At 46.8% G+C, this 25313-nt stretch overlaps 4 protein-coding genes across 12 annotated transcripts in view; 2 read left to right on the top strand and 2 right to left on the bottom strand.

The window, feature by feature from the left end:
- Positions 4253-13752, bottom strand: COLCA2 (colorectal cancer associated 2). 9 transcript variants are annotated; one of them, XM_021062758.1, is made up of 6 exons: positions 13552-13752; positions 11947-12041; positions 11487-11634; positions 7940-7994; positions 6297-6526; positions 4253-4931 (listed from the first exon to the last, which is right to left on the bottom strand). In XM_021062758.1, exons 5-6 carry the CDS (start codon positions 6492-6494, stop codon positions 4560-4562), a joined length of 570 nt encoding a protein of 189 aa, XP_020918417.1. In that variant the 5' UTR covers positions 6495-6526; positions 7940-7994; positions 11487-11634; positions 11947-12041; positions 13552-13752; the 3' UTR covers positions 4253-4559. The 9 variants fall into 9 exon arrangements, with proteins under 9 accessions (XP_020918417.1, XP_020918415.1, XP_020918416.1 ...); XM_021062756.1 differs by lacking the exon at positions 13552-13752 and adding an exon at positions 9779-9947 and having other exon boundaries at positions 11947-12777; XM_021062757.1 differs by lacking the exon at positions 13552-13752 and adding an exon at positions 12249-12777.
- On the top strand, positions 12192-14672 carry LOC106507828 (translation initiation factor IF-2-like). The gene is made up of 3 exons (XM_021063946.1): positions 12192-12280; positions 12721-13084; positions 13810-14672. The coding sequence occupies exons 1-3, from the start codon at positions 12192-12194 to the stop codon at positions 14005-14007; spliced, it is 651 nt and encodes a 216-aa protein (XP_020919605.1). The 3' UTR covers positions 14008-14672.
- Positions 14522-17309, top strand: COLCA1 (colorectal cancer associated 1). The gene is given in 3 exon segments (XM_013989513.2): positions 14522-14680; positions 15748-15996; positions 15999-17309. Coding segments are annotated over 3 exon segments (639 nt in total). The 3' UTR covers positions 16230-17309.
- Positions 20367-25313, bottom strand: part of C9H11orf53 (chromosome 9 C11orf53 homolog) — a 41313-nt gene continuing 36366 nt past the window's right edge. Inside the window, 1 exon segment of the mRNA XM_005656626.3 lies at positions 20367-24467. Within this exon segment, the coding sequence (XP_005656683.3) occupies positions 24063-24467 (405 nt within the window). The 3' untranslated portion in view covers positions 20367-24062.

The following is a 25313-nucleotide window of genomic DNA, read 5'->3' as shown; positions in this document are numbered from 1 at the left end:
ACAGTGAAATTGTCACCTTACCCACCTTTAGGGATCGGGTCACCAACATACAAATCGATCTCTTCTGGTCATGAGGACAGTCCTAGGACTTGAGTAACATCCAACAGAGCTCGTCTCAAAATCTGGCTTATTCGACCTCACATCACACAGCACAGGAGGGAAGTGGGCTTCGGCAGGACAGCCCCACGTGAGTCTGGTCTGGTGAATGTCTCTTCTTTCCTCCTCATCACCCAGGCAGCAATGAATAGACGTCACTCACAATACACAGTGCGTGCGTGTGCGCACACACGCAATACACAACATACACATTTTCCAAGGACCAATGGCATGATCTCTCTGTATTAAGCCAGAGAAATTATTTTCTAAATGGACACAGAATCCTGCCCTCAGTGAGTCTTAAGTTTCATCATTATGCAGAGCTGTGTCCACTCGGATTTGGTCATCCTCCAGCTGCTACATCCTGCCCAGAGGCCTATTGGAGCATAAGAAATGGGTGTACTTTCCCTGCCCTTTAAGCACAGCGCCCCTTAGCCCAGAATGGGCCCCCCATTGTTTCTATACTAAAATCTAGTCACTAGGACATTGCGATACCCCCCCCACCCCCCACCCCAGGACAAAATCCTATTTCTTAGGCCGGGCATCTACCTCCCGGGAGGCAGTGTTGGGGGTGATTTTCCTGAGCAGTACTGCCACCATTGTGCAGGGGATTTAGGAATGATTGTAAATCCATGTTTATTTTAATCTATAATATTCACAATTTTCACAAGAGTGTTTGAGGATTTAGGAATGATTGTAAATCCATGTTTATTTTAATCTATAATACTCACAATTTTCACAGCTTTGATTCTGACTCTTTTTGGCCTTCATCTTTCTAGATGGAATGATGGTTTGTTTTTTGTTTTTTGTTGTCTTTTGTCTTTTTAGGGCTGCTGGCCTATACCACAGCCACAGCAATGTGGGATCTGAGCCAAATCTGTGACCTACACCACAGCTCATGGCAATGCCAGATCCTTAACCCAATGAGCAAGGCCAGGGATCGAATCCCCATCCTCGTGGATGCTAGTCGGGTTTGTTAACCACTGAGCCCTGGTGGGAACTCCTGAATGATGGTTTTTAAAAACACTTTGTATCAAATAGTAGCCCCGCATCTCCACACCTCCACCCCTCCTCATCCCTGCCCCAGGCTCTGTCATTCCAGTTGTCCTTATCTGGACCTTGCTCTCTGATGTCCACCTGCAGTTTAGGCCAGCAGCCAAATGGCACTGCTCTGGGCCCTTGCCTGAGGCACTAGTTTTCAAATGTTTACTACTTTAAACTTTGTCTCTTCTTATCTCTCTCAAACAAGGCTTTACCCCCGAATGTAAATTTCCCAAGAGTTCGAAAATCAGTCCAAGCCCATCCTTCCAGTTTTAATTTTTTAAAATCACATCCTCTTCTAAAGTTTTGACTGGATCTTTGAAGCCGTGTTTTCAGTCTTGCACACAGTAAACACTTAATCCATATTTTTTATTAGTCTCGCTAATGGTTCTACATAGCAAAAGCAATCATTCATTTGAACTTCCATTTGCCATCTTATTAAATGCCTCTGTGGTATGAGGAACTGGGTCCACCTATGACTTTTAGGGCAAAAGATCAAATTCCACAAAAATTATTCCTCCAGGCCTAAGGCATGGAAACATTTTGAGACCATTGGAAGTTCTAACTGTGGCATTGGCCAAGCTATATTGAACAACTCTGATCCTGATTTATAGATAGTGTGACCTTGGGCAAGTTGTTTAATCTCTCCAAGCAGCAGAAACATGAGACCCATAATAGCATCTATCTTGTGGGGTTGTTTGAAGATTAAACGAGATCATACCCACTGCACTGACCCATAGAAAGAACTTACCCATGTAAGCTAGGATTATAGTGCTTCTGGGTCCTCCAAGGGCACAACCCAGACTGCGAATATGTCCGTGTTCATCGCCATGCACAGCAGCTCTATTAGCTCTTGTCTCACATTTTAATTTATTTATTTAAAAATTTTTTTTAAATTTCTCACAGCCACAGCTGCGGCATAAGAAAGTTCCCAGGTTAGGGGTCAAATCAGAGCTGCAGCTGCCAGCCTACACCACAGCCACAGCTACACCAGATCTGAGTTGCATCTGTGACCTACACCAAAGCTCGCGGTAATGCCAGATCTCTAATCCCCCTTTGCCAGGCCAGGGATCAAACCTGCATCTTCATGGATACTAGTTGGGTTCTTAACCTGCTGAGCCACAATGAGAACCCCTCTTGTCTCACTTTTTTTTTTTTTTGTCTTTTTGCCAATTTCTTAGGCTGCTCCCCCAGCATATGGAGATTCCCAGGCTAGGGGTCAAATCAGAGCTGTAGCCGCTGGCCTACACCAGAGCCACAGCAACGTGGGATCCAAGCCTCGTCTGTGACCTATACCACAGCTCACGGCAATGCAGGATCCTTAACCCACTGAGCGAGGCCAGGGATTGAACCCAAAACCTCATGGTTCCTAGTCAGACTCATTAACCACTGAGCCACGACGGGAACTCCTGTCTCACATTTTTAAATGAAACTTTTTGCACACTAGATTTAGGGAAAACTAAAGGGCATATGAAGAAAGAAGCCTTGGGGAGGTAGAAGGGGCTCTATGTGAGAGCTGCAAGATCAGCCATTCAGAAGGCAGAGGATGGAAGAGAAGAATTAAAAAAAATATATATATAGTGGCCTCCAGCAGAGAGAAATTGTGGTTCTAACCACCGGACATCTATGGGTTCCCTGCTATTTGTCCCTTTGGGACAGCTGCCGGGGGTGGGGCCGAGGGTGTGCAGGGGCTTTGGGCTGTGTCAACAGACATTTGTTTCAACATGCCAGTTTCAATTTGGTTTGAAACTATTAAAAATTTTGTTTTATTGGCATCTCAGAAAGACAGTAATTGTTCTGTTCCACTGGCACATCTACCCCATGAGGCAGGTTGCGACTTGTCCTGTTTGCTCAAGACTTAGTGGAGTCCCAGGGTGGGGACAATCAGACAGTGTCCTTTGGAAAGCAAATCTGTCTCCTAATTGAAAGAAAGAAGCCTGCGGAGGTGGCGGTTGGTCAGCTTCTTCCCCTCGGGCGCCAGGGTGGGGGATTCTGGCAGCTCTTGTGCTCGTCATCTCTGTATTCTGGGGACCGTCCCACCCATCTGGGGAGCTCTGGCTACTTGTGATGGGAACACATCTTTGTGTGTCCAGGGAAGCTGGGGTTTAATGGAGACTGATTCCCCAGATTCCTGGACAGCCTTCCACAAATGGCCAAACTTTTCACCACTGGAGAATAGGAAGGCTTTGGTGTTTTTCAAATCTAGGCTCAGGCACTTATTGGCTGGGTGACTTAATGTCTCTGAGCCTCAGACTCCCCGTTTGCCATCAATGTTGTTATGGAGATTAAATGAGATGATGTGTGAGAAAAACTTTAGACAGTTCTAGCACACAGGTCTCTGAAAATGGTAGCTGTGGCCAGTGCCAATGGGACCAGCATTCTGCTATTGTGCTGAAGCTTAGCATGTGGAAAATGTCCCAAGGCTTCACTGAGGGATGAAGCTCTGTGCCTTAGTGCTCTCAGCAAACAGGATTTAGCGGTGTAGCCTAGATAGGGAGCCATGTAACTCCTCTTCACCTTGAAAGAGAGTTGGCCTTGTTCAAACAGATGAATCAGAGGCAGTCAACCTCAAATTCAGTTGTAAACAACACAGACAATCCTAGCCATCAATCTATAAACATGAGCGATGCATATTTAAGGACCTCAGGCAGAGATTTAGAAATATAATAAAGAATTCTAACCTTTGTGGCCGCATGGTAGCTCTCAAAAAAAATCAAGTGTTTGCCCCCAAAGTTCACAAAACAGGGTTTTGGAAATGTGTGAGAATTATCTATAGGTAAACATTGCTGTGGGTAAGATATGCTTTGGGGTCACAGTCACCTTTCATTGACTCCTGTTAGATAGGAGAAACTAACAATTCAGAAATGTCTTTCTCTGATGTTCCTCAAGATGTGCAGCCTCTGTTTAGAGGTAAGTCTGACTTTCCCTCTTTGGCCATCACAGCTGTGCGTACCCTCCATTTCCCCGGGAGCCCAGGCACATTGTCACCGCATGAAAACCCCTGTCAATTCACAGACAAGCGAGATGAAATACTGGAGGGTGATTAGTGATTGATGGATATTATTCAGACCGATAGGGGAACGACGATTGGAAAAATTTTTAAAAAGCAGCCAACTTTTAATGATACAAAATTATTTATTAGTTTAAAAAAAACTAGCCTTTGTTCGTTACACAGGAAAGTAAAACAATGGTATGTTCCCTACATGAATTTTAACTGAAAGCAGACAAAGTAGGAGTGGCACTAGGAATGGCTCTGGGGACTTCCTCTTCATGCCTAAAGTAGTGTCGGAAAATTGAAAATGGTGACAGGTACCCCTGTGCCTGCGTCATCTTGTTACCGGGCTGAACATTTTGAGTTGTCCTCGAGAGATGGTAAAAAATGGCCAGAGGCATGCCAAGGTTCCCAGTTAATGTCCTTGCTATTAACTATAGCAGGTGTCCCAGTTTGTTTCCCTCTTGTAGAAATCGCTGCCTGCTGTCGCTGAGGGAGCGAAGGTCACACAGTCTGTGCTGGGGTAGGAAAAATACTCGGAAGCTCGGAGGGGGTCCAGGTGCTCGGCCTCGCAGGATGCACAGCAGCAGACCGAGGCAGGGGCGGTGGAGAAGCAGTCGTACTGGGCGTGCACGGGCAGGGGAGGGTACAGGTAGTCTTCTGAGGGGTAGCCGCAGTTTCTGGGGTCCAGAGAAGGCGGAGAGCCGTAATTCTCCGGAGCACACGCAGGGAGCTGAGCAGGAGAGTAACTACAGTCTAAGGAACCGGAGAGCGTGGAGGAATCCGAAGGCGATCCTGGGGTCTAGAGAGATGCAAACCAGGGAACAAAAAGCTTGATAACTTAGATAAGATTCAATGTACTGAATAGAGTGGATTTATTCCCTCCGCGTTAAGAACATGAGGGGTGGGAAAAAACCGTACAACAAAACACTCAAGGCAAGTCTGCAGAGGTAATTGTACTTTCTGACTGTGTGATTTCATGACACCGCACTCTATATTTACCTCTTTCTTTCCCAACAATACATTGCCTTGCTTCGATGGCTTCCTTTGTTATGAGCGTACTTGAGAGAGGATGCTTTGTTCTTAAACCACAAGATTCCATTGTGCTTCAAGTCACCTGCGTATCAAATCCTGCTGTGGGCCACAATATAAGCCGCAGGTGGCACCCAGAAGGTTTCTCCACACCCCTGACTGTGGAGAACAAGGTGAATACGCCTAGGAAGGACCTGGATCATCAAGCAGCCCAGGTCTGGGAGAGTCCATGTCTCGAAACTACTGTTACAGCTCCAGTCTTGTACCCTACAGAAAAAGGTACCTTCTGCTTCCTCTTGAGCAGGTCTGCAGGTCTTCCTGAGAAAGCCTAACTTGGAAGCTTGGAAGAGAAGTGGATGGACTGGGGCCCTGGATGTGGACTTAATTTCTTATCCCCTTAAAACTTAGATACCGACACAGATTTTTGACAAACCGAAAGATAAAAGTATTTACATTAAAAAGAAATCCATTTAAAGGGTTAAACCATCGGAGCATGTAAAAGAGTTTCAGCAACTGGTGTCTATCAATGGAAACCTTCCTCCATTTTAAGTGAGGACACATTTTCAGACATGTGAGGTGCACGAAGAACAGACAACCCAAGTGTCGTTAAGTATTAGGGCTCCTGTTTTTTTTCTTAAACCAACTCTCTCAGACCCAAATGAGCTCTTGTGCCTGTGCCAGACCCAAACAACCAGTTCATAGAGTCAATTCAGAGTCAAAAATAAAACAAAAAGAACCCTCATCAGATGACAATTTGTCCTGTGTTGACACAGCCTTAATTCCACTTGCTAGAATGCAAAAATCCAAGGGCTATCATTTAAATCAGTGATTTCCAATGAGGAGCTGTCTCAACTTTACAGTTTTAAAGGCATTCACTGAGTATTACTGGGAAATCTCTTTTTATTGCCACACACCAAGGTACTTGGGTACGACCGGCTTGGGGAAGTCATAATTACGTGTGTACCCAGAGCTTCTTGCCCTTCTGTGTGTGGCTGTTTCTGCCTCCATTAAGTTTTCCATGGCTCCCTGGATGATTTCCCTGTGGATAGTGTCTGTACGATTTCTCATGAGATGATGCAAACTCTCTGCCTATAATAAGCTATAATAGGTTTTGTAAAGAACTGAGATAAGTTACCAGGCTCTGGTTGAAGCAGAAAGGGGCAGCCTGGAAGCTGTCTGGGAAACAGTGGGGAGTACTTTGCATGGAAGTGAGTGAAGGGTCCGGGTGTGTCTCTGCCTGAAGGTAGGAATCGAAGATCTGGTCGAGGCAGCTTGGGTTTTCTTCACAAGAAACACAACTGGAGAATTCTCGGGGCTGGAAATAATTGGGCATGGAAGGAATTGGTTCAGGCTCAAAATACAGTCCTAGAAGAAAAGGGAAAAGGACAGATTTTTGTTTAAAAAATGCACTTCCAGATGTGAATGAAGTATGGTTTTATATGCCGAATATTTACTATATCTAAGGGGAAAGGGGGCTTAAGAAGTTTGAGAAAAGTAAACAGGCAAGCGATTGGGATTTTTCAGTTGCCTTAGCTAATTCAAGTGCAGTGAAATGAATCTGGTTAGTAATGTAGGAACTGGCCAGGCCAGAAGCAAAGAATGGTGATCTCACCTCTGTCCAACCATCCCAGTCAAGCGCAAGCATCCACTCTCTACTTTCTTGGACTATCGAGCGCCAATAACCGGCCCCTACCTTCAGTCCAAGGGCACCTCATCTTTCAGAAGTGACTTACAGAGGTGCTTGAGGCTTTAAGAAAACATTTGATGCCATGGGAAATAATTCTCCTGATCTAGGGTTAACTGCTTACTTAAACTTTTCACACTTACTCAGTAACTTACATTATGAGGAGTATTGCCAATGGCAACGTGCATGAGAAACACAGAAAACAGAAACGGGGAGTACAAATTCCTACTGCTTGCTTTATATTACGGAAAGCAAAAATGTTTCCTTCGTGAACGTGGTAAACAAGATCATGGAGTTAAAAGGAGGTGTTAAATCCCAAAGCGGAATAATTCTGAAAACATGACTCCTTTCCTTGCTAACTACTAAGAGCCTTTGTTTCTAACTACTGTCCTTAAATGCTCAAAGAAGACAGGCGGAGAGTGTTTCCCCCGGAGGAAGGCCAGGACTCTGGAGTTTCTGTGGTCTCGAGGCTCCTTTAAAGTTTAGGTAAATTGGCACCTTCAGCGGGGAGCTTCCCATTGCACAGGTTTCCTTATATATGACCTGCCTAAACTCTGAGCCCTTGAGTGGCATAGGTAGGAGTGTTTATGTAATAGAGTTAGTCCTAATGGGCTGAGAAAACTTATACTTGTTTGAACTGCTTTCTGGGAAGAGAGAAAAGAAGGGGGAGGGAAGCCCCTGTCGGCTAGACACTAAATGAAACAAGGGCAAAGGCATTATTCTAGGGCCTCAGGATGTTCTGTGTTCCATCTAGCAGTACATTCAAAAAAGATAATAGGTCTCTGGAAACAGTGCTGATCTTTGAATCAAGTTTAGTTACATGGAGATGAGGACCTGGAACAAAGGGGAAGTACAAGCTCTTGGGACAGAGCAGAGAGCAGGAACAGACAGTGCAGAAATGAGGACAAAATGTTGCATTTGTTTCCTCTCTGGGCTTCCATCTGGAGTCACCATGCCTTTTTTTCACCTTCTGATTGGTTGGATTCCAATTAAATGGTGGTGCCTATCTGAACCCCTGAATCAAGCACTGAAAGGCTGGCAAGATAGACTTTTCTTAGTGTTTTTGAGGGAATTGTAAGGCTGGCTCTACTGACCTGAGGGAGATGGTGAGTCTGGATCTGCAAGGTGGACACTGGTGCCTCCGGACAGCTGTGAAAGCAAGAATATGACCACAGAGCAAAGTGAAATAGAAGTTCTGTGAAAGGAAAGCTAAGACATTTTGACGTGAACCATGTTGCCTTCTGCGCTAAGGTAAGCCAGAGTCTTTTCTTCTTAAAATACTCACTGTTGTCAAACACAACCAAAGTTGTATTTGACTAAGATTCAATTTTATTTTTGCTTGGGGATTTTTTTCTAATATCAGATTCTCCCACTTAAATTGTAAAGGTTATTAATTTTGAACAAAATAAATGAGTTTATATTACAGAAATTAACAGTTCAAGAAAACTCAGGAAAGGGCCTTTCTATTAAATTCTTTAAAATGAATGAGGACTAAGATTTACTTAATCCAACTAGCTATAACTTTGTCAATCACCTTCCTCAAAATTTTCATACATCAGCTTCCTCTGGTGACTGATAGCCGTAGAAATCGGTTTCCCCCAAAGGACACAATTCCTAATTTTGTTCATCCCAGACAGCTAAAAACATTCACATGTTCTAACTAGCTATGAAACGTTCAAATAGAAAATATTTTCGAGTTGGAGTCCGTGAACTGGAGCTCATCTCTATTCTGGTTAGGGGATGGGAAATAGCACTTTGTAAGTTTTTTACTATTTTCTATAAAAGTTGCTTTTTTCACAATGACAGTTAAATACCTGAAATTTTGGAGACTGTTTCTTCTAACTATTCAAAGTAAAGCAGCCCGTGTCTTCCAGTTAAATTGATTAACTGTACAAGTAATTTAGGCCTTTTTTTTTTTTTTTTTTCTTTAGGTTTCTGGTGGTGCCTTTAAAGTTTAAAGGGACCAGCACTGCGCTGAGAGTCTGAGTGAGGAAGCAGAGCTCAGCACACCTCTCCGCTGGCTTGCAGGGTATACTCACTCCAGCACATCAAGCCACCGGGGACTGCACGGCCAGCCGCTGCTCAAACAGGAGGTGGTGTTAATTTTGAAAATGATCCACGCTGTAATGTCATGAACCAGGAAGCTGGAAGCCTTCACCAGCTCTTTATGCAAATATTTGGCTGCAGCTTGAGCTCAAGCACTTGGAAGGAATGGGTTTGAAAAACCCGGCTTCATTGTGGAGCTCTCAGTAAGCCCAGGCCTCCCCGGGAACGGTCTGTTTGTAGGCCTCCCCAGGTTATCTCCCTCAGGTATGTTTACAATATCCTACTTGATATTATCTTTCTAGTCATGGGTTCCCTCACTTACTTTGCTGCAAGAATACAAAGAAAGACTTCTCTCTCTTAGATTTCCAACAGCACCAAAATCCCAAATCTACAATTTATAAAAACGCACCAAGGCTGTTTAAAGAAAAAAAAATTAGTGGTCGAAAAAACGCTAAATTATATCTTTGGATAAGTACTAACTTTAAGTTTCCCTTTATCCTAAAGGTAGGAGGTGGGTGTGCGCACGCGTGTACATGTATGAGGCTGTTTGTAAACGGATCCGGCTGAAGTTCAGTTTCTAAACCAAATTTACAAATCTGGCATGCACATGTTTCTCCTGGCTCCTGGCCCTGTTTTGAGACCCTAACATTTGTCTCAATTCAGGACTGCCTTCTTAAAATTTCAAACTGCATATTGCTCTGACTTTATGACAAATGATGACACATTTCTTCCTGCTTCCCGTATTTGATAACATTAACTCTTTCCTTGACTTAAAGCTTTCCAGAGACATCCTTCAACCACTGAACAAATCGGAGATGATCTCGGGTTAGACCAGAAGCAGCTGTGCACACCCCCTGCTAACTGTCACCTATGCATACTGAGTATACCTCAGAGCTGTCCTAGGCCCCCAGGTCCTTCTGTTGGTTCCCAGAGAGGGATGCTACATCTGGCTCTCGTAATTAAATCATCCCTCTATTACTCCTCTGTGCCTGGGAGGCTCTGGGTGGAGAGAATCTTCCTGAGAGCAAAGTAGGGTTCGCTTTGCTCTGCCTGTTCCTGCAAGGCACGGGTTCAGAAGAACGGCTTGAATTTTTCTCAGGGAGGAATTCAGAAAAGCTTAGAGAAGTCACATTGCTTTGGGGAACAGATAATGGTCAGATACACAAGTGAAATGTTTCAGCCTTGCTTTCATCCCAGCAGTTAACTAACAGAAACAGTGGCCAAGCCAATCAGTAAGAGGCCAAGAGTAATAAAATTGCCATGTGCTGGTGGGGCTTCTCCAGGTGTAGAGTTGGTACCAAAGCTCCTTAAAGAGAGATTGCATTTTGTTAGGAACATCTTGATGAATTTTTTTTTTTTTTTTTTGGTAATACTAGTATTTCCAAGTTCCCTTGTTCCTGGTTTTATTAATTTTGTAATAATCTCTGAACTGAAAGGATTGATAGTTGAGGCTTCCAGGCTCCTGCTCTGCACTGCTGTATCTGCAGAAAGATGAATTTAGGCAGCCAATCGGTGGGAAGATTTCTTTTTTAATATTAAAACTAAGAAGACCTTGGTCCTACTTTTTGCCCTGACATTAGTAACTGCAAGACTTTGAACTTCAGCACTGATAGAGGCATATAGATCCCTGGATCTGCTTTCCTCCCTGGCTGTTATAAGAGCTAAAAGAAATAGTGAGTGTGCCAAAATGCTTTAAACCATTGGAAAATCCTCTACAAAAGGAAGGATGTTTTATGGTGTTAGCTGAAAATTCTGCATAGAAAGTATTCACTTCTGCAGATGTCAGTGTGTGTTGTACAAGCCATCTTACAGCAAAGCCCACACCAGAGCACTGAGCTCTGAGCAAAGGGCGTGAATGAACATTACTGAGTAGCTGGCTTTCAATCCCTGGTTAAATTTGATTTTAGTTACTTTTCACAAATAATAATGATAGCTAATACCTGTCGAGTGCTTTCTAAGCGGAAAGCACTCTTCTAAGTGCTTATGTGTGATAACTCGTCTAATCCTCACAAAATCCCACATCTCCAATTTGAAGATGAGGAAACTTCGAGACCGAATAACTTGCTGGAGGAGTCACACCATGGAGGACTTGAGGTCTGAACTTAATTCACTAGTTCTAGAACCTGTGTTCACCACTCCTATGGCATTTGCCTCTGCCCTCAGAGGCCCGTTTCATGAAGTTGAGCATTGCACACAAACAGTACCAGACACAAAAACTGCTGTGAAACAGATGCCAATAAGCTGGACACAGGACCAGTCCTAACACTAGCAACATAGGCCCCATCCATCACAGCCAACATCCACACCCAGCCCAACCCAATGGTGATCAAGGGCACTGCACTCATCAATGAAGCGCCCCTTCTAGTTTATTGGTTCTGCTGCTACCCTGCGCACTCTCGGTAGGTAGTACCATCTGCTCCAGGATGTACATAAAGTGGCAGGGCACACTTACACGTGCCCAGATCAATCTCGTGATAACCTGGAAGTGCTTAAGGCTTCATTACATCTTAAGGAGGTGGTTCTATATTCCAAGCTGTCTCCTCTGAGGATACATGGCCCCCTTCAGCTGGGACATTTCACTGCCTGGTGACTTACAGATCAAAGACCTCAGAGGCTGGGTTCCAGAAGAGTGAAGAGGGAGGGGGGATGTTCCACAGATACTCTCTCCTTGAAGGGCTCCCGAAAAGGAAGTTTCCGGGAGAGATTTTCTTTGCGGATGAGAGGGCACACATACGCTGTCTTCCTGCAGAATAACAGCCTACTTACCTGCTGCCTGCTCCTCTCTCTGCAATGGACCAACACCCTCTAATACTCAAGTATGATCAGACAGGGAGGGGCTCCTCCAAATCCTGAGCCCCACAGCACACCCCAGCTCTTCTCTGTGAGGTCCTGTGGTGAACTGGGAAGAAGGTGGGCTCGGAAGTTACAAGAACTGCTGAGGAAGCCCAGGCCTGGGGATGGCAACTGGGCCTAGGGTGGCCTTCTACACCCTCCCAGACACAGGGCTGCGGGAAGTTGGACGCGAGTTGGGACGAAGCGAAGGGGTGATGCTTACAGTTCCCCCTGAGGCTGCCTGGTGCGCCCTTCTTTGCTGCAGCAGCTCCTTCACGGTGATCTTCACCCGGACACCTTGATACACCTTAGGTTTTTCTGGGGAAAGGCAACCGAGTCAGTGATCAAGTGTGACGTCTGGGTGTCAGGCTGGGGTGTGGGGGGAGGTGGTGGGGGGTGTGGGAGGTGGTGGTGGGGGGTCTTCTTTACAAACCGTGGCACCTGAGGCCAGGTGCCTAGGTCTGGAGAATGCGAAAAGCACACTCAAAGACAGATGGGAAAGAAATCCAGATTTCTCAGACTCACAAGGACAAGAGAGACTGTGGGCAGGTTTCAGGGTCCGTGTGGAAACAAAACCTATGGAAATCTGTGAGGCCACCCTCCCCAGGCTGGGCCCTATCCCCAGACCAATAGCACAGAGGTTCATGTGCTCAGAAATGTGCAGACCAGACGAGGGGAGCCCACCCCCTTGGCTGAGTTAGGGAAACCTGGGCTGTGGGCGAGGAGAGGATGTTAGGAACCTGGGATGGGGCCGAGCACCAGAACAGCTGCTCCAGCCCACCCCACTCCCGCTCCAGGGGAAGCTCGGAGCCCCTTCCTGCTCCACCAGGCCAGATGTGGTTTCTGGGGATCCTCTGACATCTACAGGCTCTTGGCCTGGAAGCCGGCCCCGAGGCAGCCTCGTCCTTGGGCTGGTGAGAGACCCGCTAGACAGACCCCGGTAAAGGGATGAAGCCCGAGAGCTCCCGCCCTCTCAGTCTTTTTTCTTTTTTCTCAGTCTGCTTTCTCTCCCTCGGCCCCTTTCTCCCCGCCTTTCCCCCTCTCCATCTTTCCCTCCTCCCACCTTAGGCCCAGCTCCCGCTCGCCCCTCTTCCCCTCTCTCCCCACCCCCTCCCTTTCTGGGGCCGGCATTTCCCCGCGGCGCACGGAGGCTCCGAGTGGAGTCCGCGCAGCGCGAGCTCCGGAAAGCGTCGGGGGCACGGAGGGTCGCGCTCTCGGCCGGGAGGCCGCCCTTCGGAAGGGGCCGCCCCCGGGGCTGGCGGAGCCGCGCCGGGCTGCCCGGCTTGCGGGAGAGGCCGGGCGCGCCCGAGGGGAGGCTGGGAGGGCGTGCTGCGCCCCGGGAGCGGCCCGGCGGAGCTGCGGTGAGTAGGTCTGGCTGGGCCCTCGTTGGTGGCGGGAGTGGCCGCGGAAGCCCAGCGCCGCGACTCCGGCCCTGACCTCGACCCTGCAGGGAGCGCTGGGGAGCCGCGCGGGGAGGGGCGGGCCGCGCGATCACCGGGGGCGCCAGGCCACAGTGCCGGGCCGCCAGCGCCTCGCCTGGTCACTGCGGAGACCGCAGCAAGACAGCAGGGAGCCCCCCGGGCCGGGTCGGCAGCTAGGGGTTCCCCCCGGAAAGGAAGTCTCGCCGTCGGTCGCCCGGATCCAGGGAATCCCGCGCCTGCCTAGCAAGCCAGGGGGGCGCGCCCTCTCCGCGATCCAGAGTCTCCCCGCGACTACTTCGCGGGATCCGCCGCCCCGGTGGGCTCCGGGTGCGGCCCCGGATCCGCACAGGGACCGCCACGGCTCAGCTCTGAGCGGCCGGCGCGCCCGGCCGGCGTCCCGGGCTCACCGTGAGCCTCTGGCTCCCCCCGCCGCCGCTGCTGGGCGCGCAGAGTCCGCGCTGCGAAGTCCCAGGGTCACAGCTGTGGCCAAGCTTAAGGCCGGTGGTGGACCCGGCTACTCGGAGGTTGTAGCGGCCAACTGGGCCTCAGGGCCTCTGCCCTGGGGAGCAGGCGCCGAATGGGAGCGGCCGCAGAGTGGCCCGTGCCCTCGGGATCCCCAGCTCCCACTTGCAGGCCCTGACTTTGTGCCTCTCTGTTCCATGCAGGAAAAGCCCTGGGAATTCACCCGGATCAAAATGCCCCTCGCCCGTGTGACCCGTGACCCTACCCCAGGAGAAGCAGCCGAGTTACCCGACATCGTGGTCAGCAGAAGCTGGGTTGGTGACTGGATGCTGCAGCTGCAGGGACTCTGCGCCTGGGAGTGCTCCTGTGCAGGGGGAGAGGCAGAGATGCAACATTTTTAAAGTTTCACAAAGCATCCAGCTGCACCCAGGTTCCTGGAGCAGGAGACAAACAGAATTAATGTTTTATACCTTTGGGTATAGGTTTGAGTTTTTTCCCCCTCATGCCAAGTATTTAAAACCTCTAGAAACCCATGATTTGACAATCAATGATTGCGCGATACTTTCAATTTGAATATTCAAAGGCTTAACAAAATGGACTATCTTCTGCAGAAATCCTGCACACAGGCACCCCACAGAGAGTCCACAGAAACAGGGAGTGAGACCCCTTTGGGTCCTGACCCTTGCTTTTACTGTATTTTGAGCATTTTGTCCACCTTCCTGCAGACAGAGCAGGGGTGCTCAAAGGTTGTGTGTATTTCTGCCTCAAAGGCAGCTTGGGAAGCCTTAAGTGACTTGGGCTGCCCTTCATGACCACCTGAGCCAGGCTGACAGGGCTGACTGAGTCCCACCTCCCCAGCCTCTGTTTTAAGGGAAAACCTCAGATTTGGGGGAGTAAACATGGCAGCTGGTAGGTATGGCCCTGCAAGGAGTCGCTCTGGGCCCCGGTTGCAGGCCCAGGGCCTGCAGAGCCTTTAGCTCTGTGCCTCATCCCCTCCTGGCCCCGCCTGGCCACGTGCTAGCTTCCCTCCCCTTTCTTCGGCTCTCCGTCTGGGCCCCAGACACTGGAGTTTCAGTACAGCAAGACTGCCTGTTAAGACCCTTTGCCCCTCCCCAAGGATCTGGGGATGTCTGTGAGGCCTCACCCCCTAGAGAGTTCCTGAGGCTGGGGTTCCTTCTTGATAGAGTTTCCTTTTCTCCCTCTTCCTCCCTCTAGATCCATCCCTGCCTTTTTGCTGCAGGAGCCTGTGTTGAGAAACCATGATAAGCTTAGCTCCTGCTCCTTCTAGCTGGAGGGACCTAGATTTGGGCTCAGGCCTTCACATGTTGGGTGAGAGGTGGGGAGGGGTTTGAGGTCAGAGCCCCCCTGGGTCCAGGCCTGAGCCCCTCACAAATGGCCTGGGTTGTGCTGGGTTATGTTCTCCCATCCGTCACTGAGCCTCTTCTCTGTGATTTGGAAGCTGGAGAAGACAAGAGAGGTCCGGCGAGGGAGTGAGCGCCAAGCCAGATCCTCTCCTGGCCCCCAAGGGGAGGCAGGGTGGGGTTCCCTTCCAAACAAGCCAAGACATCCCCATGTTGCCAGGCCCAGGCCATGGTTATAGGCCTCTGTTCTTTGCTCCCTGAACTTTCTGAAATGCCAAAAGTGGAGCTGAGCCCCACAGGCCACCAGTAAAACACCCGGGTACCCTGGAATGTGTCGGATACAGGATGGAGCCCACAGAGATGGGAGAGAGGGGCCCTCTGAGGGTGACAAAACAGAGTCTGTGATGGATCGGAATTGTCTGGCAACGGAAGCCAGGCCTCTGGGGGAGGGGATCAGGGCTGGGAACACTTGAGGTGACACCTGGAAGTAGGCATGGGGTGTGTCTCTCCCCAGCCCTGCTGGAATCTGGCAGCTTCTGGAGCCTCTTTCTCCAAAGGCATTGAGCCCGCATCCTGAGTGTCCCTGATGGACTTTAGGACCAGGCTCGTGAGGAGGAGACGGCCACGGGGACTCCCAGAGCCCCTCTCTCCCTTCTCCCTGCTCTGTGGTGCCCAGGCCCTGCTCCTTCTGAAGGAACAGTGAGCAAAACAGTGGAGAATTAGGGACAGTCTCTTGTCTTCATAGCTTCTTCCGTAACTTCTTTCCTCTTTTGATCTCCTTTTCGTTTTACCCTTACTTTTTGGTTTGCTTTCCCTTTGTCCTTTCTGTTTATTTTTTCCCAATTTTCTTTTACTCTGTCTCTTCTTGTCACAGCTTTCCTCCATTTCACCTCCTCATTGCTGTTTTTCTCCCTGGCTTTCCGAGTGTGTCTGTTTTCCCACGTTCTGGGATGCAGTCTCGTTGGTTTGGGCTTAGTCTCCCTCCTAAGCGCTCCTTTCATGGGGGGATGGACAGGGATGGCAGGAGGCCAGCGAGCGCCCTGGGCAGCATCACTGAGATTGATGCTGATGACTGGCTGTCTGGAAGAGAAGGCAGGCAGGGCTGGGACGGAGGCGAGCTCCTTGGAAGTCCCAGCATCTATAGAGATCGCAAAGACCTCTTTGTCCCTTCTTCCAGAAGCCTCTGTCCAAACCAGGGCTGCAGCTCTGGGGGCTTCTACCTGGGCTTCTGCTGCTGGATGCACGTTCCATGCTGTGGCTAGTCAGCCACTTCAGAGCACTGGGTTTCCTTAGGACCGAGCCCTGATTTAAGAAAAAAGCCCCCTCGTTTTTAGCCCAGCATTAAAGGGTTTGGTTCCTGCTGTTTCTATCATTTCAAAGCCCCAGCACAGGTATTTAAGAGCCAACTGCCACGCTTGTGGGGGTGAGGGAGGCTCTTTCTAGTTGGGTCCTGTGGAGCCTCCCTGTGGATGCGCATGTGTCATGAGGCCTGGAGCCGCCAGGTTGACTCCGAGACCCCATCAAATGGGATGTTCTTCTAGAGTTCGTCCTTTATTGAGTGTTTATTGCATGTCACATGTCACGCATGGGCTTGTGGAGCCTACCCACTCTACAGATGAGGAACCAGGCTCAGAGGAGTGAGCAGTGTGACCGAAGTTACTGAGCCTGTCTGTAGCCGGGTTGGGAATCCCACTTTGATAAATCCGATACTTAACCCTTACTCTGAACTATCATTGTTTTCCTGCTAAACTTTTATAGCAGAGGCTTTCAAATTTGGGGGACTTCAACCCACAGTCAGAATTTCATTTTATATGTTCACATCCTATATATATTTATAAAACAAACTTTTCACGGAACAATGTACCCCTATATCTCTGGAGTATTCTAAAATTTTCTATTCTGTTCCATCTTTTGCACTGCATTCTATTTATGAAAAATCTTGGTTGGTTGGGAGTCACTGAGGTAATGTCATGACTCACTAATGGGTCACGACTAACACTGGAAAATACTGCCTGTGAGACATGCAAACCCTTTTGTTGGTGTTGTGCTGCTGAGCCGCTTGTGCTATCTGTGGACTGTGGACTGGATAGGGCCGTGGACTGGAGAGCACTCTGAACCCTGGGCAACTGAGAAGAAGAGGTGGCTGCAGGGCAGGGGTGCTGTTAATTATGCTAATGACAGCTTGTGCTTCTCAGACTGGGAACTGTCCTCTTTCACTGGGGGCCTGGTCACCTGAGGGGCATGCCCTGAGGGCCCTATCATCTCTCCAGGTTTTCTTTCCTCCCTCTCTCCTTTCTTTCTTTCTTTCTTTCTTTCTTTCTTTCTTTCTTTCTTTCTTTCTTTCTTTCTTTCTTTTTTTCTTTCTTTCTTTCTTTCTTTCTTTCTTTCTTTCTTTCTTTCTTTCTTTCTTTCCTTCCTTCCTTCCTTCCTTCCTTCCTTCCTTCCTTCCTTCCTTTCTTTCTCTTTCTTTACATTTTAGGGCCAAAGGTGCTGCATATGGAGGTCCCCAGGCAAGGGGAGCTGCAACACTGGATCAGAGCCACATCTGCGACCTACGCTGCAGCTTGGGGCAATACCAGGTTCTTAACCCACTGAGTGAGGCCAGGGATCACACCTGCATACTCCTGGAGATGTTGGCTTCTTAACCTATGGGAACTTCTGGGGTTTTAATAAAGACTTAAAAAAAAAAAAAAAAAAAAAGAAGAAGTTGTGGTCTTTCAACAGACTTTAGCAGGCCCGCTTGCTTCCAACTAAAATATAGGGTCCTAGAGTTCCCATCGTGGCTCAGCAGAAATGAATCTGACTAGCATCCATGAGGACTCAGGTTGGATCCCTGGCCTCGCTCAGTGAGTTAAGGATCCAGCACTGCTCTGAGCTGTGGTATAGGTTGCAGATGTGGCTCGGATCCTGCATTACTGTGCCTGTGGTGTAGGCCTGCAGCTACAGCTCCGATTTGACTTCTAGCCTGGGAACCTCCGTATGCCACGGGTGCAGCCCTAAAAAGACAAAATAAATAAATAAAATAAAACATCGGGTCCTGTTGTTTGGATGTTGGAAGAGATCTTTGCGGGGCTGAGACAGACTTGGAGTGTTTTTCCAACCTCCCTCCTCGTGGTGGTCCACACAGGCCCCCTGCACTTCTTGGCTGAGCTGTCAGCTCATGGATGAGTGTGGAGGAAATGGGAGCTCAAGGATTGTCAGGCAGCCTGTGCTACTGTTGGGCTGATCATACCTAATGATCACTGGCTAAGCCAAAATTCAATGCAGAGCATTAGATGAGCACCATCTGTGTACCAGGCCTGGTATCACGCAGCAGGAATACAAAGACAGTCCTGCTTTCTTGTGTCAACAGCTCGGTGAGTAGCATGCGTATGGGCTCTCCCACTTTCCCACCACCTCTGCTCCAGGGTGCTCTGTTTCTTTATTCATTGGTTCATTCCTTGATTCATCCATTCAAGAAGTACATACTGGAGTTCCCGTCGTGGCGCAGTGGTTAACGAATCCGACTAGGAACCATGAGGTTGCGGGTTTGGTCCCTGCCCTTGCTCAGTGGGTTAAGGATCCGGCGTTGCCGTGAGCTGTGGTGTAGATTGCAGACGTGGCTCGGATCCTGCGTTGCTGTGGCTCCGGCGTAGGCCGGTGGCTATAGCTCCGATTCGACCCCTAGCCTGGGAACCTCCATATGCCGCAGGAGCGGCCCAAAGAAATAGCAAAAACACACACACACACACACAAAAGAAGTACATACTGATTATCTGCTCTGACCAGGCCCACGGCTAAGCCCAGGAAGTTATCACTCCTCGCTCCACCCCACCCCAAGCCTTCTCTCTTTGAGGTTCACCATCAGAAGTTTCTCTCCTTCTTCATATGTTATAGTATTTCAAATCTCTGAGCCGCGGAGCTCAGAAACCCTTTAGTTTGCTGTTGACCTTCTTAAATGTCCCTCAGCACCAGATTATGGGGAAAAGAATACGTTTCCTTTTAAAGTTTTAAATTGAATGTTTTAGCTGAAATTTTTTGGCAGGCTTTTGTATGCAAATGACATTGCAAAGCCTTATATTTTCCCCCCAAAGTAGGAGATTTTATTAAATTAGACACATTTGACACATGAATATGAAAAGACTTTCAGTGTAAGAAAAAGGGGGAGTTTATTGCCTGTGAATTTGACTATGGCTCTAAATTCTCTTTATTAATGCAAAGTTCTTTTGTCATTCTGACTGGGGAACACTGTTACCAAACCTAGCGGGAATATCAAGTTCCAAAAACGTGGAGGAAACAAGTACTTACTGGGCCCAGTGTGGATGTTTGGTCCATGTGAAAATGACCAGGAGAACTATTTGATGAAGGATATTTAACATTTATGGTAAGTCAGTTTCTTCCCATAAAACCGATTCCAAATTTTTACTTTAAGAGACTTTCAGGAGTTCCCGTTGTGGCATAGTGTAAATGAATCTGACTAGTATCCATAAGGATGAGGGTTCAATTTCTGGCCTCGCTCAGTGGGTTAAGGAGCTGGCATTGCTGTGAGCTGTGGTATAGGTCGCAGATGCGGCTGGGATCCCACGTTGCTGTGGCTCTGGCGTAGGCTGGCAGCTACAGCTCTGATTAGACCCCTAGCCTGGGAACTTCCGTATGTGGTGGCTGTGGCCCTAAAAAGACAAAAAGGCAAAAAAAAAAAAAAAAAAAAAAAGAAAGAAAAAGAGAGAGAAAGACATTCAGGAGGAATGAGCATTTGATAATTTGTTATTTAAATAAGGAAGATAACCATCAGATTTTGCTTGAATCATTTACTTAAAACATTTTTATTATGCAATATTTAAGACAACAGAAACATAAACATTACTAGATAAATACCTATAAATATATGATCAAATTTAAGAAATATGATCAAGGTTAAGAAATAAGTGATGTTTCATTTATGATTAAATTAATATGTTAAGCCTTAAACTTTTGGATTATTCCACTCAAAATATTTGGTTAAGAGAGAAGGTTAGGGAGTTCCCATTGTGGCATAGTGGAAATGAATCTGACTAGTATCCTTGAGGATGCGGGTTTGATCCCTATCCTCTCTCAGTGGGCAAGAATCTGGTGTTGCCATGAGCTGTGGTGTAGGTCACAGATGCGGCTTGGATCCCGTGTTGCTGTGGCTGTGTCTTAGGCCTGCAGCTGGAGCTCCGATTCGACCCTAGCCTAAACTTCCATATGCCATAGGTGCAGCCCTAAAAAGCCATAAAGAAAAAGAAAAAAGAGAGAGAAGGTTAGCAGATATGGCTCCTAGTTTTCCTAATGCAAAGAGCTAATTCTTAGATATTGTTTTGTCCACTTTTTTTCCTTTTGGAACTTGTAAATTTTCTTTTTCTTTTCTTTTTGGCTTTTAATATACTGACAATGACATTGCATATTTCAAACTCACATTTTATTTATCAGAGATTATGATTAAAGGATACTTTTATATCAAAAATCAAATATAAATGGTGTCATCATTTACAAATAATTATAGGTTTTCTTATTATTTATTTAACTTGATCTTTAGGAAGTCTAGTTCCTTACCTAATTATCGGATTTGTTTTAACCACACCAGAGATAATACCAAACATCGAATAACTTTTATTTATAAGACTTCTTAGCAATGTAGTGTACATAGATACTATATGAACATATAAACATTTTTGTGTGCTACTTCAAAGGTTCAGTGATTTTCCTTCTTAAAGACATTTAAAAATATAAAATCAGTCATCTTAAATATATTATCATGAAATTTCAATGTCTAGTACTGTCAGGATTTGTAAAGAGTATGACTTTGTTACATACTAAACATAGGACTTTCCTATACCTCAGAATTACCACCTGCAGTGTCAGGGTCTAAATCATTTTTCTTTTTTGTGGAATAATTTTCCCTCAATTTAACAAGGATTTGCTGAGCACCTACAACATACTGGGCACCAAGCCAGGTGCTGAGGACACAGAACGGGGACATTCATGAGTCTGTCACTTGACGAGTCTAGTTAGAGAAAGAATTTTGCACTTAACCTCTTAAGGGTCCATAGGCATTGGATATGGTGCCTAAGATGAACCTGTGTAATATTGTTTTGAACAGAGAGGATGCCTTAGGTAGAACCTAATGATAGAATGTAAAGGAAGACTATACTTTTGGTGTGCAGTTGATGGGATGACAGTAATGTCATGTGACTTAAACCTGGGACATCAATTATGATTTCAGTTCTTTAAATATGACATGTTTTATTGCTTATGAATGTATTATTTAGATTACATATTAAAATGGATCACAGAGATACTAGCAATATCTTTATATATGTGTAAATATATGTGTGTGCGTGCATTGGTATGTCTTTTACTATTGGAGTTAGTAACACGTTTCCCTTTGTAGAATTTCTGGTGGAATATTTTAGCACTGCAGTCCTCCCCTACTGCAGGAGCATCATCATATTGTATTATTAACTGAGCTGTGACAAATTATATGCCTACTTAAAAGCAGTTACTAAATAAATGAGCCGTGGTTTCCTTCTCTCATTCTTTTGAGTTTTGTATAACATTGTAAGAGAAAGACAAACAGTTTCAACTCCATCCTGTAATGATCATTTCCAGTGATTTTTGGGACCATTGCCTATGTTGTGGCTTTTGCATGGGCAAATTTTGCTTTCCACTTTTTTTTTTGGACATATCCTCTAGGGAGTTTTCTTAGCTTGAACTTGACGTCACCACCTATGCTGACTTTAAAACTTAAGAGACCTGCAAAGAGATGGTGTTTTGAACCGGAGCTCTTAAATTGTTTCCTGGCTTCCCCAAGAACGTTGTGAGTCTGAGAAGAGCAGATTAAGGAAGGAGAAAGAAAGGAGGATGTGGGTTTTTTATGCTGGAATTACGCATTATTATGAAAAGGTGCAGTTAGTCCCTGGCGTGAGGTGGGAAATGGAGAGTACTTGAATAGAAAATGGGATAGGGAAATAGAAGTAATTTCCCTGGCATAAGTTTGTAGCTTGGTTTCAATTTTTAAGAAAGTAATGTAAATTCCCAGAACAGTAAAACAGAATCAAATTAAAATATATGCAATATAGCAATACCCTGTCAAGCTAAATAGAATTCTTAAAAGTCATTTATTTACCATCTGGAATTATTCACCCTACTCCCCACCTATCCCCAAACCTTTAGACTAAAGAACCGAAATGGATACTAGACAGAGTCTGGGCCTGTGTGTGTCTCCTTTATTACAAATTAAATGTTCCAGACACTCTGAAAGGCTTGGGTGCGCTAAGAAGAGTGTAGACACCACTGGTTGCTGAGCTCTACTTAGCTGAGAGCCAGTGCATCCTCAGGTTGTGAGAAGGTAAACATAATAGGTGAGCAGATAACAGCAAACTAAGTTAAATAAGCCTGTATAACACATAGGGCTATACGCACACCAAAGTTCAGGTTATAGGAACACACCTTGATGATTTATACAACTATTGTTATATGACAATAGGCAAGGGGATGGGGGGAGTACAGCCCAGCAGCTATGGACCAGGCCCACAGATGCTCCTTGATCTGTTCCTCTAGGATGCCCTCCCAGGAGCAGGGGTAAGGAAGGCTCCTATTCAAGCATTTCTGTGAGAGTCCACAAATTAGGAGTGTTTTTGCTCAACCAGAATATACCCTTGAAGGCCTGGAAAAGGAGGAATCTCAATTATTCACTTCTACGTGGGAACTAATATCCATATTTGACTTTCTAGACTCCTACCTGGAACATGGATACTATCACAGAGGATGTGATGGAGACTTTATTGAGGGGCTTTGGGTCCCCAGAAGATGGAAGGAAAAGGCATTAGGTCAGGAGGGATCTTAGGCGTCAGAAAAATGTGGTGAAGGAAATAAAGGAGGGTGATAGGAAGAGGAAGATGGTGGGCCTCCACTCATGCTTTGTGAAGTCAAAGTGTGTGCAAGGCATTTATGAAGGGTGTGGCCTGCAGAGAGGCACACTGTTTTGGGGTAATTACTGTGGGAACTTAAGTGGCAAAGGAATCTACACCAATCTAACTTACCTAAGCCAGATCAATGCTTTAGGTATCAGTTTCTTCACTTATACACAGGAAGAGCTATACATTTCTGACCCATGAGCCACTAACAAGGTCTTCCTTCAATTAGGAGATGTTGTGTGTACACCTGACAATATGTCCTCCTCCAAAGCCCCTTTGCTTCTCAGTGTTCTGTAGTCTATTGCTTCTTACTGACAGCCCTGTCCTGCTCTCTGTGTTTTCCTTACAATGTGGGGCTTCTTATCTGATCATGGAGTGTCCATTTTAATCCACTCTAACCACTATCGGTTTATTCCATCAGAGATACAATGCCTAGCTTAATTAAGGCTACGACTGAGCAAACAGAGGTTTTGGTCTTTGTTATTTTTTGGTTAGCCTAGTTTTTGGACATCCTGGCTTTAGGGCAGAGTTGAAACCATGTACATATGAAATCATCATGTCCTGAAGCTCATCCTATTGCAAAGACAATAAGGTATTTATATGTGGTGCCACATTTGTTACTTGCAAGTTATTATTAGTAATGTGTTATTTGCGAGTCACTGTAAGGAGAAAAATGTATGTAATGCTTCATACATTAAAGTGACATGGTATAAAATGAATTTTACTTTATGTGCCCTCATCTATTCTATGTATCTGCATTCTCTTTTACTGAAGAATACATACAGTTCATCACTAAGAAAAATTGGACAGGCAAATTAGTATGTTTTCTGCTCTGCATAACATTTTTAATATGTAATTTCAGAAAAAAATATCAGTGCTAAAAATGATACTTCAAAGATAACAGAAGATTCAGAACATAATGGGTTAGTAAATCCCCCAGACACCTCACTGTCAGGTAGTCTGACTAAACTATGGTTCCCAGTAAGTACCCTGAATTCACATTGCATGTGTCTCAGTGGGGCTGTGGTGGGCAGACCACAAATGAATGCCATCGTCCAGTAACAGAGGGTGGCACGATGGCTTATCCTAAAAATCCAGTTCTGAAAGAGCTGCCACCACACCACAGGGGTCAGTGAGAGCAGAGAGTGACTGAGAGGGAAGCACAGAAGTCCTCCGGTGTCCTCAGTAAGCTCGGCGGCACTCATAGGTCCCCCAAGCCAGGCTCCCGTCTTCTTTGGTCCATGGAGAAGGGTCCGGGAGGGCAGAGGTGTCTGTCCCCTGGTCTGTGGAGAAGGGCCCCCCCTTGGGTGGTGGATCATTGGACATGGTCATGAAAGAGGTGAAGGGGTAGGGGGACGGGGTGGGGTACCCCTGCGTGTGGTACAGATCCTCCAGTGCATGCAGTGAGTAGGACTGAACCCCAGCTAGGGGGGCGCCCCAGCTTGAGCTCCTGTGCTGGGCAGTGCTCCCCCCTGACTCTAGCTGGGAGAGGCAGCTCGCGCTGGGAGACAGGCTCTGCAGGGCGTCGGCTGGCGTGGGGTCTGGCTGGCTGAGGCCTTCGGGCACTGACTGCTCCCACGAGTCCCTCTGAGGAGGATGGAGAGATCACTGGTTAGTCGTGAGGTGACAGTCTGATGTGGACAGATGGACAGATTTCCTTCCCAACACGGGTGCTGCTGGCCCACATTTTCCAGAGCAGACTTGGGGTCCTCCCTCTGCTGTCCAAAGCCTCCTGAACAGGCAGGCAGTGGAAGTTTTAGTTCCTTTCTTACTTTACAGTTAGATTGTGTGTGCATGCATGTGTGTGTGTGTGTGTGTGTGTGTACAGAGATGAGAGAGAGTTCTTTCCTCAGAAAACAGCATTGAATGAGTGAAATGTGAAAATAATAAAAGGAACATTTTAACAGCATTTTTTTTTTCCATTTTTAGGGCTGCACCTGAGGCATATGGAGGTTCCCAGGCTAGGGGTCAAATCGGAGCTGGAGCTGCTGACCTGCACCACAGCCACAGCAATACGGGATCCAAGCCGCATCTGTGACCTACACCACAGCTCACGGCAACACCAGATCCTTAACCCATTGAGCAAGGCCAGGGATCGAATCCGCACCCTCATGGACACTATGTCAGGTTCTTAACCTGCTAAGCCACAACAAGAACACTACAGATGGCATTGCATCATTTACTCCTGGAAGGAGCAGGCCTCTATACTACGCAGTGGGGGCCAAGTGGGCTTCTGAGCAGGCTGGGAAGGCTACCCCACCCTCAGTGAAGAAACAGCTAAGAGCCTCATAGGCTTGGAGCTGGAAAGATGTGGGTTGGATTCCTGGCTGGGCCACCCACTACCTTCCTGACGCTGAGTACCTCATTTTGTTCATCCATAAAATGGGGCTTTCATTACAGTATCCTGAGTTGTTGCAAGTAATAAGTGAACAG

The sequence above is a fragment of the Sus scrofa genome, chromosome 9 (genome assembly GCF_000003025.6).
Source record: "Sus scrofa isolate TJ Tabasco breed Duroc chromosome 9, Sscrofa11.1, whole genome shotgun sequence".
Lineage (NCBI taxonomy): Eukaryota > Metazoa > Chordata > Mammalia > Artiodactyla > Suidae > Sus > Sus scrofa.
This window is presented reverse-complemented; position numbering and strand designations above follow the sequence as displayed.